Source organism: Protopterus annectens, chromosome 14.part0 (assembly GCF_019279795.1).
Source record: "Protopterus annectens isolate FY-2018-M chromosome 14.part0, PAN1.0, whole genome shotgun sequence".
In the NCBI taxonomy this organism is placed as follows: Eukaryota; Metazoa; Chordata; order Ceratodontiformes; family Protopteridae; genus Protopterus; species Protopterus annectens.
In genome coordinates, this window is record NC_056748.1 from 908,826,198 (window position 1) to 908,845,677 (window position 19,480).

A 19,480-nucleotide genomic window follows, 5' to 3' on the forward strand; every position below is an offset into this window, starting at 1 on the left:
TAGATCTATTTGCATCCCCCCTCAACCACCAGTTACAGATTTTTTGCACAAGGACATTTCACAAACTAGCATGGAAAGTGGATGTTCTCTCATTCAGTTGGAGGAACCTCTCGGGGTATGCTTTTCCTCCACTACCTCCTCTTCCACGGGTGTTATTAAAGATCAAGCAGGACAAACCCAAGCTGATTTTACTGGCCCCAAATTCTTCAGAAATCTACCCTTCTTTGTCTTATCTTTCCTCCCAGGTCCCCCCAATATACCCTCACTATTGTAAATCAAGTTCCAGTCCCCATCTGTAAGTAATCTTGCCTGCTGAAAGCTGATTATTTCTCCCAATCTCCAGTTTTGGTGGAATGTAGATACATGCTAGCATAGTCTTCCTCCCATGCCAGCAGCACCTTATTATCATAAATCTACCATTATTGCCTTTTTCCCTCTTTAGTCACTATTGTAGTCCTGTGGCAGTTTGTATAATTACTCCCCTTTTCCTTGGTCACTGATATTCTGCTGAATATGTTATCTGAAAATCCTTTCTTTGTCAAATTCAAATGCTCATTTCTTTCCACATGTGTCTCCTATATCATTATTTGCACTATGAATTTCTTAATATAATGCAATACTCTTTCTTTTTTACCTTTGCATTCTAAAATAATATGGCTACCACCACCCATTAGGATAAAAAGCTGTTGTTCCCATCTGTTATACATGACATGTTTTTTAAATGTGTATTTCCAACTTGTGTTATATGCACACATTGTTTGACAGGCTGAGCTTTTATATAGTTGTTCTCATCTCCACTTGCACGTACTTCACATTTTTCAAGAGTTTTGTTTTAATGAAAACCCACAAAGAAAAAACACCTCATTCCTTATTTACTTGGAATAAACACACAAAACTATGTACATCTTAAAAAACTGAAGTGTAATACTCCAGATAGGAACAATTCACCCAAATCAACAGCTGCACCTATAGGCACTACCTAACCTAAAACGTAAGGTTATCCATGCTAAAGCATGTGCTAAAGCTTATGTTGCCATTTGCATTGATTGCTGTATGCTCTTTTCTTGTCTCTATTCACATCCCAGATTTGAAAAACTTCTTGTATGCTTTCAGAAAACATTAACTTTTAGCCCTATGAAAAAAAGCATTGGCTATCTTTAAATAAAAATAAATTGTATGCTGCTCTGTTAAAGGCATTAAATATTATGATTGCTAGGGAGGCTGCTATCTTTTGCCTTTTTCTTTTGGCTACTCTCGTTAGGGGTCACCACAGTGTATCATCTGATTCCATTTCTTCCTGTCCTCTGCATCTTGCTCTGTCCCACCAACCACCTGCATGTCTTCTCTCACCACATCCATAAACCTTGTCTTAAGCCTTCCTGTTTTTACCTTTCCTGGCAGTTCCATCCTTAGCGGCCTTCTCCCAATATACCCAGCATCTGTCCTCAGCACATTTTCAAACTAACGCAGTTTTGCCTCTCTGGCTTTGTCTCCCAATCATCCAACCTGAGCTGACCCTCTAATATACTAATTTCTAATCCTGTCCATCCTCATCACATCCAATGCAAATCTTAACATCTTTAACTCTGCTACCTCCAGCTCTTGACTCCTGTCTTTTCATCAGTGCCACCATCTCCAGACCATATAACATAGCTGGTCTCACTACCATCTTGTAGACCTTCCTTTTCACTCTTACTGGTACCCATCTGTCACAAGTCGCTCCTGACACTCTTCACCTCTCTTCCCCATGCACCATTACTCTGAACTGTTGATCCCAAGTATTTAAACTCATTCATCTTCACCAACTCTACTCCCTGCATCCTCACCACATCCCTCTGTCCTCGCGCTCATTCACACACATATATTCTGTCTTAGTCCTGCGGAACTTCATTCTTCTCCTCTCTAGCGCACATCTCCACCTCTCCAGGGTCTCTTCAACCTGCTATCTCTGATTCACTTTATTTTTCTCTGAATTGCTTGCCATTTTACCCTTAAATTTTGCATTTCTCTCACCAAAGAATACTGATATTTATCAAGATTAATTGTTCACACCTGCAGACAGCTTGTCTCCATGTATCAGTAGTCAGCAATGAGTCTATGTAAATTTCATTAAGGACACAATGTGCAACTGCCTTCGGCTGTAGACTTGATACCCACTGAACAATAGATAATGAAAAAAAGGTAATGCCTTCATAGATGTAAGAAACTTGGTATTTTTCATGGCTTTCATCATTTTGTCTTTTTTGCAAGCCTACTTGCTTAGAAAAAAAACCTCTTGTTTATAGCTTAAGCCAAAGGCATTAATCTAGACACACACCATTATAAAAAATAAAAAAAAAAATCTTAATTCTGCATGTAATATAATCATTGCACATTTACACTCCATCCCCATCACAGCAGCCAAAGATCACAACATAATAACATTAAACTTGTTTTTGTACAGACGTTATTCTCTTCTTATATATACTATAAAGCCTGTATTTCTTATAAAGAAAAAGTACTTGTTTACATCAACATCGTTAACCCATACATTAGTTACTAAATGACTCCCCCAGCATTTATATATCCCTGACTACACAAAACTGCTTTACTTTATATAGCATGCAGTTTATATCATGAAATTTGTTTGCTTTTGTTTACTGAAGTCCAATCCATCTGGGAACTGAAATGTCTAATTCCAGCTGAGGACCTGGGAGGAAAAGCTCCAAAACAAGGATAGAAATACATTTTTGACAAGTCAAAAGAAAAAAAACGTCAGTAAACATTATTCACAAAGTATTTCAAAGCAAATGGTCAGCAAACATCATTTGTAAAACATATCATATTAAGGAAATATATCCTTTCAAGATTATTTGAGTAAAACCAAAAAATACTATAGTAATACACTTGTATAGTATCCATAGCGGACAGAGTTAGGATTGCAGACTTCAAACTGTAGGTGTGGTACAGTTGCATAGTTTTAGTTGATGGGTGATATTTTAGGGTATCTTTGAATTGTTGCAGGAGTATATTGCATTATAGCAAATGACAGAACAGTTAAAAGAGAACCTTTGTGACAGTTTATACTAAGAATATGGAACAAATAGTAATAAGAACAAACATTGTTTTATGTACAGTTATTTTTTTCCATTTGTGTCCTTCTAAACATTAATGATAAAGTGGGATATATGCTTTACAGTCTACCCACAAGTTTAACAAAGTCAACAAAAGTCCAGTCTTTTTCAGCCACTTTTTCTTGCAAAGCCGTATTTCACAAATGTCATTGATGCTTTATAGTCTCCCGTTTATTCATTGATTACAGTGTTGCTGGTCATCTTCTCATTCATCCCCATCTCCCAACACCAGACTCTGGTTCAATCCAAGGTACTCCTGATTCTTCTAGTCAACTTCTGTGCTTTTTTTTTCTGTCTCTTAAGCATTTTCATTTGGAACACTGGAAAAGATTTAACTGCCAAAGTCCTCTATGAGCTTTATTATCAGAAGAATGAGAAGCATAGTCCACTTTTGTTTGCTGGTTCACTTTTTGTTGGATAAACTTTTTTTTTTATTCCCCCTATAGCCTGTTCTGTATCCAAAAATGTCTTTGTTCTTCCAGGAAAAAATTCTGAAGACAGCAGGATAGAGCAGCTTGAACCTGACACCTGCCTCCCAGAATTCTGTGATTGTTACGATAAATTTGCTTTTCTTTGGCCTGGTGTACAGTGAATAATCAATTTCCACAAACACTCTATTGTCTCCATTTTTCAATACTTTTCCCTTCTGTCATAAGTTTGTCTGGATCAACTCTTTCTGTTGGTATGTTTGCATCTTTGCTAATACAGGTCTTGGATGCTTTCTCATGGCCAGGTTTGGCCCTTTCATTTAACAAATCTTGCTGTGGAATACCAGTCCATTTGCTTATTTGTGCTTTCATAAAATGAATATAGTATTTTCCTTTCAGTTTATCTGTTACAGCAGAAAATCTCCAGGCTTCTCTGTGTGCTGTGTGTTTTAACTCTCATTTTTTGAAATAGCTGCTCTTCAGAAGTCTCGTACTCACCTAGCTTTTTCTTCATTTCAGCCCCTGATTTTTGCAGTTTTATCAGTTCATCTCAATAGCTAGTTAAAGCTTCTTCTGTTTTTTTTCCTAACCTTTTGTTATTTCAGTTGATGAGCTACTTCAGTGTTTCACTTGTGTTAGTCAACTCTGAGTACATTTGATTTATTTTTTCTTTAAATTACTAGAAGCCATTTCTCATACAAAAGCTGAAGCTTGAACTGTTTCTGCTGGACAGCTGTTCTTCCCAGATGATGTTTGTCTCCAGCTTTTCTGGTTGATTTTCTCTCAGATTCTATAAATTTCTTCTTTGCTGTCATTCAGACAGTCTACTTACTAGCCAGTAACTGAATTTACTCAAGCTGGCAATATCGCTGGATGTTATTTCTCAGTTTCTTTTTTCCTACTGGGAGGTCAGTGTGCAGCCATCTTGGAAGTCAGTTTGTTCCATATTTGTAGTATAAAATTGTGTTACAAACTGGTCTCTTTGAACTATTTTATTTGTTATAACATAATATACTCCTTTGTTTCTTATTCTTGGGTGCGTTCACTTTTTTTAACCCAGTTTCATTCCTTAGTTCATAGTTTATTGTGGCATTAAAACCCAAGCATAACTTCCCCCTTGCTAATCTATATTGTACACTGTAGAGAACAAGTGCCTTTAATCTGTCATAGTATGACAAATTCTTCAGATTATTTACTCTTTTAGTGTATTGTCGTTGCATAGTTTCTAAGGTTGTGATTTCAGACACTGAGAGATTACAAAATAATATTTTAACATTCGATTGTGGGTCTGATCATAGATGTAAATGCACTTTTTAATTCTTTAGCATTTCTTGGGTCAAAAGTATGAAGAACTATCCCCACTTGTTTCAAAGCTTTATTTTGTATGTCATTGACCTGCCATCTACAACTCTGTCTTTGCTCAATAGTAATGACTAGATGTTTTAAGTGGATAGCCTTATCTAGTATATTCGAGTCAATTTTTATATCATTTTAGGTTGTTGTTGTTTGTCTTTCGGCTTTTCCCGGTAAGGGGTCGCCACAGCGGAATTCCAATCCGCTAATGATTGGCAGTAGATTTTTAGGAAACGCCGAGGTGCCAGCTCGACTAGGTGCATTTGCCAAATTCATTAACTTTGAATTTTTTATAATTGAAATGCAAATGTGCTTTATCTGTCCATTCATTAATTTTATTTAAATATCTACTTAATTCAGTCATATCTGCAATACTGGGCACCAGTCTTGCTGTCATCTGTGTATTTTATTAACCAGAAGTGTTCAGAAGCTAGCATAGCTATGACCATATTAAAAAGAATGTGCCCCAGCAGAGAGCCCCGAGGTATTTCTTTGGTTAGTAATTTTAGACTAGATTTAGTGTCCTGCAGTATTGCAGATCAAGTATGGCTGGTTAGTAAGTTTGCTACCCATCTTATTATCTACTGATTGATTTTTGCTCTAGCCAGGCAGTGTATTATATAGTCATGTTTCAGACTGTCAAATGCATTAAATAGGCCTAGATACATCAACGCAATCTTTCCCCTAATCTTTAAGGGAGGGTGCATTATCATAAAATTTTATCTGAGCAGTAAGTACCAAATTTCCTGTTATGAATCCATGCTGGTGTACATCAAGATTTAAACAGCATCATTAACCTGTAAGTTGAGGATACTTTGTTCCATACATTTACACAATATTGCAAGCTTATTGGTCTGTAGCACGTTTCATCTGTTTTATCACCCCCTTTGAAAATGGGAACCACATTAGATGTCTTCTAGTCAGCTGGAACAGTGCTGTCCTTTCACATGCTATTAAATATGTTCATTGGTGGCATTATAAGCATGTAACATGTTAATGTGATGAATTTTCCAGACATATTATCTGGTCCTGTGACACCTATTGTCCTCACTTTAACAATGATACCAGATCATCAGTTGAAATGCTTGGACAGTTAATATCACTTGTTGAAACTTGTTGGGATAATATGATAGCTGTTGTTTGTTGGGATAATATGATAGCTGTTGTTATCTGTACACATTTTGGGAACAATTTAAAAATATCAACTATACAGAAGGGATGCAAGTTCTCTCATCTGTTTGCTGACTGTTATGTCCATTGTTTGTGTTTCTCTGTCCCTCTCTCCTCACTACAGCTGCAACACCCCCAGTCCACTTCAACATGGTAAATCCCACTGACAGTGTGTATTGTCATCATTCAATACTTGATGAAATTCCCTTTGCCCCCTGTGAGAAGAAGAAAACAGTTTCCCATATCACCCCCTTATCTTTTACACTGCCCCCCATATAGTTACCACCTAAACTTCAGAAATCGCTACTTTCTGTTCACTGGCTATACCTCTTAACTCCTTGAGAGGGAGCTGTGAACCAAGTTAAGCACATTCTTTTTGTATTATTTCCTGTAACCTTTCGGCCGTTGCCTATATAACTTGGCCATTTTTTTTCCAATTTTTGATATTGCTTTTGTGTGTCATTTCCAGAAGCCTACTTAATATTAAGTATACTGCTGTCTTTACCCAGGGATTGATATTGGAGTATAGGCAATGTGAAAGTGATGGAGAATCTTAAAAGAGAATGACCTGCTGTGGTGGTGTTTTGGGTCGAATCTAGGACAGACATTGCTGTTAAAAAAAAGTGATAATTAGTAGGGCGTATAAAATACTGCATGGTAACTATAAGAATCAGTCAGAGTAGATTAGAAAATTTTGAGTAGAGAGACTAAAAAGCTATTTACAAGAGAACATATGTATGGATCCCATGTTTGTAACAAAGTCCAGAAGGTTTAGGGTCTTTGCTTGGAAGTGTTTGCATAGGTATTTTTATACCCCAAGCAGACTTCAAAGAATTTTTCCTCAGGTAGATAGCAGATGTTGGCGCTGTGATTGGGAAGAAAGAGGTAACTGGGAACATGTCAAGTGTGCTGATTTTAAAAAATTCCCTACAGAGTCCTCTGTCAGAAATATTGGGTGAGCAAATGGCTGTAACTAAGGATATTATAATAAAAAACAGGAAGAGGACCTTGAGAAAAGGGAAAGAGCAAGTTACATTGAAATAAATGGAAATTGTGGGAACAATCCAGCAGAGTAATGTTCAGGAGGAGGAGGAATGAGATTTGAGGTTAAGGTAAGACAGGAATTCAGCAATTTATGTACTGTTGGACTGGTGATGATTACAAAGAAATAAAAAGATATGTGATGTATGTAAATGGGAAAATTGCTAATTTGGTTTGTTTTCTTTTCTGTTAATGTATGTATGTCTGTCTGTCTTGAGTGGTAATTTAAATAAGTAGTTTAAAAAGGTTTACTATCAAAATGTGGAAAGTCAAAACAACTTTCCACTTTTTGATCTAATTCATTGTCCGAATTTGGCAATACAGAATTACCAAAATGTCGTAAATAGCAACCATGGAATTGACATTTGAACACCAGAAATTCCATGTTACTGGTAATGTTTTTTGCAGGGGGGCAGGCCCCCCTGCACCCCCCATTTGAGGGGGGAATGTACCCTCCACACCCCCTACCTACCCCCAACTCCAAGATCACACTACAGTAAGGAAAAGGGTAAATTTCCCAATCCTCACTGAAGTGTGATCTGTTATCAGAACGTCAGTCCCATATTATAAAAGAGATAAAAGAACAGGGAGAGGACCTTTAGAAAAGGGAAGGAACAAATTACATTGAAATAAATCATCCCCTTCAACTCTGTTGTCTCCATACGCCACTGATCCCCGGTGATGGGCATGCAACATTTTTCTACTGAGAAATAAGTTAAAATTGTAAAACTTTATATTACTTCACGTTCTAAAAGCTCATGCACACATCGTGACTCCTAACAAACTGAAATTACTCCCCCAGCCTGACGCTCCTAACACTGCTTGTGGCTGTGAAACTGTGAAGTGGAAACCTGCATTTAAATATTTTAAAGGTTTGATGCATGTCCCAGTTTCTTTCTCTTTAGAAAGACAAAACTACTTAACTCTTATTCTGTCTAGTTCTTATACTAGTTTACAGTGCATCACCGGTTCCCACTTTTTTTTTTTACGGGTTTGCTGCCCTTCTGTTCTACCTGCAGTTTCTGCAGACTAACTGTGTTCTGCGTACTCTCCCTAATAGACAGCACTAGTATTTTCTTTTAGTGACTCCTGCACCACTACCTTACATGTGTCATATTTTCTCTAAGTGAAATGCTCTGGATATAAAACTAAAACACTCCTACGTCTGTGCTTTTTTCTTCTCTTCAGCAGTAGCAATCTAGTTGTCTAGTCCTAACCTCTATCACCGCCCTAAATCCCCTACCCGACTCCCTTAGCGATCATTGCCCAATACGCATCCTAAGATTCTCCCTCCAACTTTCTAGACCTCATAAATTTAAAGAATGCCGAAAGCTAACTAACTTCAACCCTGACACACTTAATCATTTTCTCTAAGCTACAGACTGGTCCTTCCTCACTATTCTACCTCTTGATAAAGCTGTTCTACAATTCAACTCCATCTTCCTTAACACATTGAACTCTCTTGCTCCTCTCAGAACAGTTAGAGTCAAATCTCGATGCTCTCCATGGCTCACTAACTCTTCTCGGTCTGTTATCCAAAATAGAGATTCTGCCTGGAAACTCTGGACTAAGGCCAAATCTCCCACAAACTACCAGAAATATAGGGAGTTCTGGAATCTGACCAAAAAGCACATTAACAGTGATAAAAAGAACTTCTACCACACACCCCAAACTACAGAACTCAGAAACCGCAAAAAGTTCTGGAATACTATCAACCAAATTCTCCACCCAGGGGAATCCCTCAACTCCCAAACTCTGCCCCAATGACACACTCCAAGAAACTGCATCCATTTTCAATTCATAATAATCAAGCATCACCAACTACTTTATCTACTATTCCACCAAATACTAATTCAATTCTAGGTATAATTTGTCATATTCTAAATGTACTATGTAATTGTCATCCCTTAAACTACTCACACTTACTTCGTGTAATTCTTGAGAAATTAAAAGCATTGAACTGTCATGATAGGTCAATACCAACAACTTTTCTATCTTCTAACTGTAGAGTGGATTCTATATGTAACATGTCATGTTCTGAATGCATCATGTAATCTCTTCTCTAAGTTGCCATATCTACCTCTAAATTATCTAATATGCTGTCAGTGTTAATATGTTAACTTTCTGAATGTAAGTATCTGTCTTTGTGAACTTGTTTATGTAATTGGAGCTTTTTCTCCCTGGGGCTCTGCTGAAAATGGACCTGTGTCCAGTCGGAGTTTGCTAGTTAACAAATGTAAAATAAATAAATACTTCATTGATTCCATCAGTAAACTCGTGCAGACTTCCAACCCAACCAATCCCTCACCTCCCACCCCCCCAACTACAAAACTACCCCTTCTCACCAAGCCCCGTTCCTACCAGCTGCATAAAAAATCTTCTCCTCAAACTTAAACCATGTTCAACATCAGCTGATAAATTGTGATCTCTCTTCCTGAAGGCAGCTGCTAAATCTATAGCATATCCCCCTCCATACTCATAAATCACTCAGTCAGAGAATCCAGTGTCCCTACTCTCTGGAAAAAAATTTCATACCATGCCTGTCCTCAAAGGCGAAAATTCTGTAGAACTTTAATTATTGACCTATTGTCATACTTTCTCCCCTCTCTTAAATTCTCGAACATTGTGTTCATAAACAAATCATGGCCTATCTCACTCAAGAAAACCTGATCACCCCTACCCAGCATGGCTTCCGCCCCACCACAGCACCACTACTGCTCTTATTTCCTTTTCTAACACCATCTCCTTAGCTATAAACAATAATAAACTAGTGTTCTGTCTCTCTTTAGGTCTCTCTCCAAAGCCGTTTGACACTGTCTTCCACCCCATCCTCCTCTCCAAACTTTCCCAACTCAACTTCTCCACAGCAACTATCTCTTGGTTTAACAGCTACCTCACAGACAGGCTCCGATCCGTCAAATGGCTCTGCTCTTTCTCCCCATCAAAATGGGTGTCCCACAAGGCTCAATTCTTGGCCCCTTTCTTTTTAACATCTTCACTAACCAACTGCACAATCCTGTCCCTATTCATCCCTCAAACAGTACGCAGACAACTCCACAATCCTCTCCATTGCTGACAGCCCATCTGAACTATTCACCCGTACGTAAAAATCTTTCAACCTCACTGAAACTTGGCTTACTAACAACCAACTCGTACTTGACCCTAAAAAAACAAAACTACTTTCTCCCAAAATCCCTCTACCACCTCCAATCCTCATTTACCATTGCTTCCCTTAACTACACTACTATCATTGATGAAACCCACACAGAGCCTTTGGAGCAGTCATAGACGACCAACTCAAATTTGACCTTCATGTACTTCACTGTGACTGTATCAAGAATACCCACCAAAAGCTTGCCCTACTATATAGAAACAAATGGTTCCTCACCATTGACTCCAGAATCTCACTATGAATGTGTGTTTTGCTGTTATGCATAAAAGTTGGTACAGAGGGTTAAGACTGAGTTGTTAAGCTGCTTGATCCATGGTTTGATTCCCTCAGCTTTCATTTGCCAACTGTGTGACTCTGGGCAAATCACTTAACTAGAGGAAAAGAAAAAAAAACTGAAAAATTACAGCCACTAAAATAAAAGGTTTAATAACAACAACAAAACACACACACAGACACACCGCAAAGCTTTTGCAACTAGCTCTTCATCATTGTATATAAAATATTATCCAATGTCTTTTATTCTAGTTGTCTTAACATTTCTTTGTTTTTTGGGGGTTTGTTTCTTTGAGAGTGTTATGTTTCGCTGAGTTGTTCATGTTTTGTTCAGATCACCTAGCTAGACAATGCTCGCGGTCGGAGTCTGAAAAAGGTCAGTGCTGTACCTTGGTTAACAAATACAAAATAAAATAAAAAAGAATAGTCCATTGAAAATTAGACCAAAGGACTGGAATAATAATTTTAATATGATGATTACAGTCCTGTGCATGTGTGTTTTAATTTTAATATTCCCATCCTGCATAAACTCAAGCATTTAAGCAAGTTGCATACATCTGGTAAGTAACAGCTGTACTTAAGTGTTTTCTGCCATTATTCGCTGGAACATTGGTGTACTTAATACTGTGTAAATTTTGTTTTGCAGCTTGTATTTAGCTGTAACAATGTTAAATTGATTTATCTATCTGTTGTTATTTATTCTGCACCTTATGTAATATTTCATATATTCAGTCTATTCTTTATTTGTAATTGTCCTTACTCCAGTAGCCTGGTCTTGGGTGAAAAGGGTCTTTGAAATCGTATACTTACCTACTTAGCACAGCATAAATAAACAAGTGATTAGGGCAGCTCCTGCATTCATCCAGTCCTGTTAATTCCCCAGATCAGTAAGGCTGAAGGCAATGAAGTCTCTCTCAGTTGACTATGGGTCTGCAGGTTGCATTTTTGTCATTTCCCTCATCACCCTACTTGGATGTATGATGTATACTGAAGTCGGCAGGATATAAGCGATATACTTAAGACAGATGCTAGAATTCTTCCCAACTGCTGTACCTTGTGTGCTATGGCACTTCTAGCCTCCATCAAGGGATGCCGTGCTGTACAGAACCCCCCTGACCCTCTCACTGAAAGAATAGTTGTTTCGCATTCTTGCCCCCCCCCCCCCCATTTCTACACGGTGTAAGAGTAATACCTCATGTACCTCATGATCTGTCAGTCACTTTATCAAATTATATGGCACAGAAATAATGTTAGAAAAGTCAAAGAAGTAGCTAAAAAAGTCATCCAGCAGCCTTAATTAGTGACCAGGCATGTTGTAAGACAAGGTCAGATGGACAGGCACTCATTTGCATTGTAAGGTAAGACTTGGATGGCATTGTAGACAAACATGTTTGTATGTGTTGGCCATCCATTAAAGTGCTCTCGGTACAGTACAACTTCTTACATGTCCTTTAAACATGTAACACAGGCATGTATTTTGTCATTCCCATAACAAGCCCATTTTTGCACTCCAGCACAAATTAATTTTCTCACTAGGTACTGGTCTAGTAGCACAGATGTAAACCTGCTCGCTGTGACCCTGGTAACTCAGTTTAAATGGCAGACTGGCTTGAAAGGAATGAGCGACTTCCTAATGCCTGCTTTCAGCTTCTTGGGGCATAGGGCAAAATGCTGCATATTCCAAACCCACCACCACCCCCATGCTTGGAACTCTACAGATTAAAGTTTATAGTACAGTTTTGTTCTTATGTTCCTTCTGTGACACCATAAACCTACACATCACACTAGCCTGGGATCATGAGTAATCCGTGCCATGAGTCCAGGCAGAGAAACATGCATGCTACCTTGAGTTCTAGCTACATCTGTGTTCTCCCATTTACATGTACGGTGGCTCATACTGACCTTTTATGACCGCAAAGAATAAGCAGTGAGTTTTTTGTAAGATGCTGTGACAGTTATGCAAGTAAATAGCTATAACCGTCTAATTTGCAGAGTAACATTGAGTCAGCATTACTTGAAGTCATGTGGAGATCTGGGTAGGCACATAGTGACACATTAGTTAAGATCTTTGCCTTGCAGCTTCAGGGGTCTGATTTCAATGCTAACTGGTTAAATAAAGTCTGCAGTTCATGTGTTCATGTTGATGTTCTCTGGTACTTTTTTTTTCCCACTTTCAAAAAGCATATTGGTTGATCAGCTACTCTAAAACTGTATTTACCCTTGCCCTTGTAGCATGCAGATATGCCGTATGGAGAACCCATAGGGTCCAATTTATACATCTTGGAAATACTGAAAGGATGAGCTTAATCTGTTTAATTTTTTATTTGAATGTACAAAACATAAGGCTGCTTTTATAGAAGAATTTCTATTCAGGCTGTCCTTATAATTCATTGTACATCTCTATATGTTTGAGAAGGGCTGCTTATACATTGCTGTCTGCCACAAACCAGTTTGTGCTTGTTAATGCTAGGGACCCAATAACTCTTGCGTCCATGTTATGTATTTTTTTCAACCTTCATTTGTAACAGTTGCCTCATTGTTATAAAATTGATTTAGTAATATGTATAACTGAATGCAGATAAAGTTGCATTCTGGTTTAAAACCTGAAAAGCTAATTAACTTAATTCAGATCTTAGCAGTGTTAAATGATTTTTAGGAATATGCTTTTTGTAGACGAGTGCCGTATTCTGTATAAATGATTGCTAAAGCCACATTTGGCATATTGTGTGCATCTCTGGTCTCGTATGCATGCAGCCATCTTCTAAAACAAATAAATGTGTCAGAGAAGACCTGGAGCAGTTAAGGAGTAATACAGTGAACAGCATGGCTGGATCTGTGAGGAAAAAAGAACAGGTTGATGTGTTTTACAGTACCTCTTCACCGCCCCCCCCTACATACACATGATGACCCCCCTCCGACAGAAAATGAAATATCACTTCCGCAATATGGGGGGGGGTACCTTTTAATTCAGCCTAATTTGAAGTTATGATGATCATATTCACTTCTGTAGAGCTGCATAGCAAAACAGTAATGACTACCAGCTGTAATATGATCTGCCCCTTTTTTGCATATTTTGAGCTTTCGATTAATGAGCACTTGAGAATACTGCACTGAGTAGAAAAGGGGCATTTTAAATGGGAGTAGGAACCATGACCAAAAAATAAAGGATCTGAATTTAGGTTTTTATAGCAACTAAAAATTAAGATGGCTGTGTCGCTACAGGGGACAGAAGGAGGTGTGTGTTCCCCAAGGCACACCAGCTGGGGGTTTGACCTTAAGTTGTACTGGTGCAATCGCTTGAAATGGTTTTGGGGAGAATGGCTCTGCCTCCATAGGAAAAAAAAAACTTTTTAAAAATGTTTCATCAGATTTTAAGTCATTTTATGCTGATTTTTCCATTTAAAGAAGATAAATATGGGCATTCTAAACTCTTTAGCAAAATATTGTTGTGATTGTGTTGATACAAATGTATCCAAGGTAATAAATAGATCATGTGACCATATTAGAGTCAAATAGAGTCACTGGAAGCTTGACTGAAACAAACCAGAACATTCATCATTAGAAACATCAAGAAGCCTGCATGTTAAATTATTGAGGGGCAGACATACTTTGTGTATGATGCTGCTTTTGTTGTTGGGGTGAGCAGCTTACTTCTACATAGAAGTCACCTGAAGAAGCCTTACCGGGTTGCTCAGAAAATGCAGGGACATACTAACCAGGACATTTCGTGTATCAGAAGTGGAGAGGTGCTTGCATAATGAACCTGTTCAGCTTTATAATTTGATGGTGCAGGCTAGGATGTGTCCACAAGGCAGTGTCTGCACCCACTGACTTGATACGTTTGCATACCATATATGTTCACGGTTGTCCATTCCTTTTAAAATCAAATTAATCCAATTACATTGATAGCAGAACTCCACATTTTAAGATAAATTCTTTGCATAACTGAAGTCTGGTTGGTTCTCTTCTGCTTTTACTCAAGAATGCCCTTATCAAGTATGTTTTTTTGTTAATGATTTTGAATTTTTAATGTGGACAGATTTAGGTCAGATGCATAAATGTTGTCATGTTTATAATTTTTAAAAGCAAGCTTTTGGTGTTGCTCCACACTGAGCGTACATAGCTACCTCGGTCTTCCTCATTCTTAGCTCTCCTTGCTGGCTGTGTCATTAAGTGCTATGTGAGCGTACATAGCTACCTCGGTCTTCCTCATCCTTAGCTCTCCTTGCTGGCTGTGTCGTTAAGTGCCCCTCCCTCATTTTGATTATTTTTTTATCATTACTTTGCTGTACTTGCTACTGCAGGTTTCTCCCACTTTCAGTTACATTTTGTTTTGACTCCCTCTACCAGACTGTAGCTTGAAAAGCAGTGTTCTGGCCATTTCACTGTCATTACAGGTATAGGGTCTGGGCTTGCCCCTGGAGGTTGAACCACAGCCACCCTTTGTCCTCACGTCTCCTGTCTGTCAGTAGCTTTGCCTTTTATCTTGATTGAACTCCATCATATGCTAGGTTTTCTTCATTTGTGCACACGTCATTGGGCTCTAATGCGCATGCAAGGATTCTCTTGCATTGAAGCACCTGAGTGAGAGGTGTGTACCATTATTCTTTGGGCAGAAGAATTATTCCTTTATCTGTAAAATGAGTATTTGTTATGTCTGTGAACAAGGGCCTACCAAGTGTTAGATAAACCATTGGGATAAGTTTCATCGTGTGGCACCATTCTGAATGCAGTACATTGTGTGCTAAAGTCACAAGATGTGGAAGTACAAGGAGCTGGCTGTGTCAATGAAAGCAGATCCATACTGTATGAATTATTTTGGAAACGGAACACACACTTTGGCAACAACTGTTTTAACACAATGCCCTTAGGTTAATGCTTTGTCTTTCTCTAGCACTTCATCAGAATTGTTGATGCTCTTCTGTCTGTCCAAGTATCCTTTCAAATAGCCATAAAGAGAAGGAGTTCTGCAGTCTGCTGCATTTTGTGAAAATCAAGAGGATTAAAGAACACATGGAGAGGATATTGTGTTAAGAAAGCAGCTATCTCCAAAGTGGCTGTTTTTCCATTTTGTTTATTTTATACTCTGTCTGGGAAGAGTGAGTTTTAGATTTATCAATTATTTATATATATATATATATATATATATATATATATATATATATATATATATATATATATATAATTAATATCCTCTCAGAAATAAGTCTGATTTTCTTACTCCGTGGGAACACAGAATGGAGTTAAGATGACCACAGCTCTGATGAATCCTTGTTGGAGAGTACTAAATATTCTTTGAAACACACTTGCAAAGTGAACTTTTGGGAAGAAAATTTCTTGGGCTGGGAAGGTCCGAGTCTGTATGTGTATGTATATTTGTGTTTATGCAGGAGTGTCAGAAACGAGTTAGTATTTCCTTTGGTGTGAAATACTGTATTTTAGGATTTACTGTATTTTATACAGCTTAATTAAGTATCTGAAAAACTAACACCAACTCATTTTCCATGCATTTGGGACTGAATCTGCGTCTCCAGGGGAAATAAATAGCGCCTTGGAATTTGAAAGATGATGCTTGGCTTTGATTGTTTCAGTTTAATGTTCTATATTTAATGGATTTTCTGAATATTATTTTTAAGGCAATGTGGTATTTATTTTATTTTTTTGCCATTTTTGGTAAGAAGCGTAACTTGAAAAGTTCAGTTTGAAACTGCAGTCTGGTACCTTTCATATTTCAAGACTTAAAGCAGACCATGGTATATGCTGCTGGAAACAAAGATGTTTTCAAATGTCAGCTTAACATTACCCAGCATGATATCATAAGTTTTCAGTAAAGACAGTTTATAAAACTGCTCAAAATATGTGGCCTCAAAATAAATAGACATTAATTTTTTCTGTATTATGATGTTTAGTGATATACCTAATCTAGAAGTAATGTAACAACAGTGCCTAATTTTTTGTTTACATGCAGCAAGGAGCTATGGTCGGAGAAGAGGTAAAGACATCTTTTCATGCTGTTTTGCTTGCTATCTTGCTGTATCGCGAGGGTCACAAATCTATTTCTAATGCTGCTTGCTATATGGTGATATGTAGTTATTTTTTCCTCCCCAGCCCATTGATGGATTCTAATTACAAATAAAATTTACCTTGATTTTTTTTTTTTTTGCTTTGTTTGCATCATGCTTTTAAATGTGTGAAGGAATGCAGTCATTCATAGAGTACCCAACTTATATAACCAACATTTTGTTGTTTTGGTGCTTGATTGTGGGTCTCAGAAAGAATCAATATGCCCAAATGCAGCTTTTATAGTATGCTGTCAGAGGTCATTGGACATGCAGCTGTCTGAATCCTGCTTTTAGTAAAGAACATATTTGTCTACTCTTCATGTTCTATGGAGGCTATGTTAATTAAATTTAAAAAGTCTGTCATATTAAAACAAAACAGTGAGGGGGCATGTAGGCAGATCTGTTTGGTCTTTCAGTTTGGAGTTTGTGCCCAAACAATTGACCCATTAGTTTAATTAGGTGGATTTTGCTGAATTCCATTCTGTAGTTTATATTCCTATGATTAATATTCCCAGATATCCTTGCAGTTGATATCAAGTACGATTACAGAACTTGAGAAAATATTTTGGTGTGTGGTTTGTTAGATGTTTTATACATCTTAATCTGATAAATTCTCGGTCATATTTTTTCCCCTTTGCAGTGTCTTTCTAATTAAAAAAACAAACAAAAGAAAAAAAAATGTATGACCATCACCAGACTCTAAAATCAGGGAGACAGCTTAGTAGGTTAGCAAAAACTGTTGTGTTTGTGTACAAATAGGTAATCTTGTTTTTATTGTTAGTGGTATTTTGTCAGTAATGTTCATGGCTACACAGAGATTATGCCATTGCTTCAAAGGAAAAAAAAAATGTGTGTTTTGTAAGCTTTTAGTTAATTGGTATTACCATTTGGCCAATAAACAGGTAAGAATGAAGACTGGAAGTGGCATAGATGTTGCATTCATTTTGCTCATCTCTGTCATAAGTCATCCTAATTTGTTGGTCAGTGATTTTTTTTTTTTTTTTTTTTTTTTTTTCTTATTAGTTTAATTGTTGTCGCCATCTTTCTTTGACTGTTGTTGATCTAATAGAGGTTGTGATTAAGAAAACCACAACATACCTCTTAACTGTCCCTTTTTCTTTTCGGGGAAGTCCCTGGTTTGGGCTCAGAATTTTGCTCCAGCTCTTCTAAAATTTTGGTTTTCTGAAAACAAAAAAAGATGTAGATTATTTTCAGTAAATAGTGAAGCTCTTTAGAGTTCTTTTACTTAAAAAAATTATGTGCACTCATATTCTCTTACTCTGCCCAATTTGAGTTTATCGTTCCAGTATTTGAAAAGCGTACCTGATTTGAGTCCTCCATCCCTGATTATTTTTTAATTTGTCCCTTATTTGTAGACCTGAGAAGTTAAGAACTATGGGCCACCATGCTTGCTGGTAATGAATGTAAGAATCACCAGAGATTAAGCAGCCCCTGCCTGAAGTTTGATGCACTGATTTTTGGAAAAGGAGGCATTAGTGGAGAACTAGAGCTTTGAAGCTTCTGTGCATCTACAACTGTGCCCTTGAGATCCAAGCTTTCAGGGACCATGAAAAAATTAGCTGGAAGATGCAAACATGGTTTTGAGGCCATTTTTAAGGATACACTTCCTCACTACTACTGTGAGATAGGTATTCATAACCCTGTCTGCTTCTTCTCAGCAAGAGTTGTGCTCTGTTATGTTTTGGACTTCCATGAGCTGGTAATGGCTTAGACTGTGCTGGTTAGCAGCCCTCCTGTGTCCTACAGTATGCGGTTCAGGGCTTTTGTCACTAACTGGCAACAAGCAGTTCTCGTGATTCCACTACATTGTTTCTTAGAAGTAAGTGGGATATGATCATGTTCTCATGATTCCATTACATTCTTCCCTAGAAGTAAGTGGGATATGATCATCATAAGGATCACTGCAGCATTGTTATAGTATCATAGCAGAATACTAGGCTGTTGACCCAAGGAGTGTTTTTAAGCCTAGAAACACTTCTTAAGTGATTATCAAATCCTGTACCTCTTGCCTATGCAGTAAACATCTTAACCATTAAGCCATCCCCCAGCCTTGTTCACGATGAATGGGAAATATACTGTATGTGGAAGTGTGATCATCTGGATGGAGTTTTAGAGCTCTAGACATCCTCTGTGCAGAGCTAGGCTTGCTCTCTCTGCCACAAATGTCAGTAAAACATATACAGTACAGACAAAAGAACAGCTAACAGTTTTTTTTTTTGCTTGTTAATCAGTTCATCCACATGACCTGCAAAGCTGCAACAGGTAACCTACAGTGAGTTTCCCTTCTTATTATTAGAGAATTTTTCCATAACCGATTACATCCTAAGAAAAAGATCACCAACAAGTGTGCCTGTGACTAATAGGCAACACCAAAGGATTGTCACCTTCAGTGTTTGTTCCTTTTTAAGGAGAACCATCCATTACCATATTGAGAGCACTGCACTTTATTTAATATGAAAACATGGCCTCATAGAGATTGCAGCATAAAGTCTGAGTATAAAAAGCTTTTATTGTTGGGTTAAAGACTGCCTGCCCCTTCTTCTGAGGGAGAGACAAGCAAGCATTAGTCTAGTCTAAGCACTGCTGTAAGCTGTTTAAGCCTAAAAAATAGGTTAGGAATGATTCCATAGATGTAGATAATGAGGCTTTAAGAGACAGTTCTCTGATAGCCTATGAGTGTTAGCCCCAGAAAGACACAACCTTGTCGGCTCATGGTTTTGATACCTGCTGTTTTCATATTCCCTAGTGTTGCTTGCCCCTTCAAAAGCTGACAGTATAAGCCTGATGTCACAATCTTTCATAAGCTCTGACAGATTTCTGCTGCAGTTCAGCCAGATGCTGATTCCA

General features: G+C 37.8%; 1 protein-coding gene across 1 annotated transcript in view; it reads left to right on the forward strand.

Moving 5' to 3' along the window:
* The window catches only part of CPEB3 (cytoplasmic polyadenylation element binding protein 3), a 1,212,550-nt gene that overhangs the window by 538,905 nt on the left and 654,165 nt on the right, over positions 1 to 19,480 (forward strand). The window contains exon 4 of the mRNA XM_044056700.1: positions 16,519 to 16,542. Within this exon, the coding sequence (XP_043912635.1) occupies positions 16,519 to 16,542 (24 nt within the window). The remainder of the gene's footprint in view (positions 1 to 16,518; positions 16,543 to 19,480) is intronic.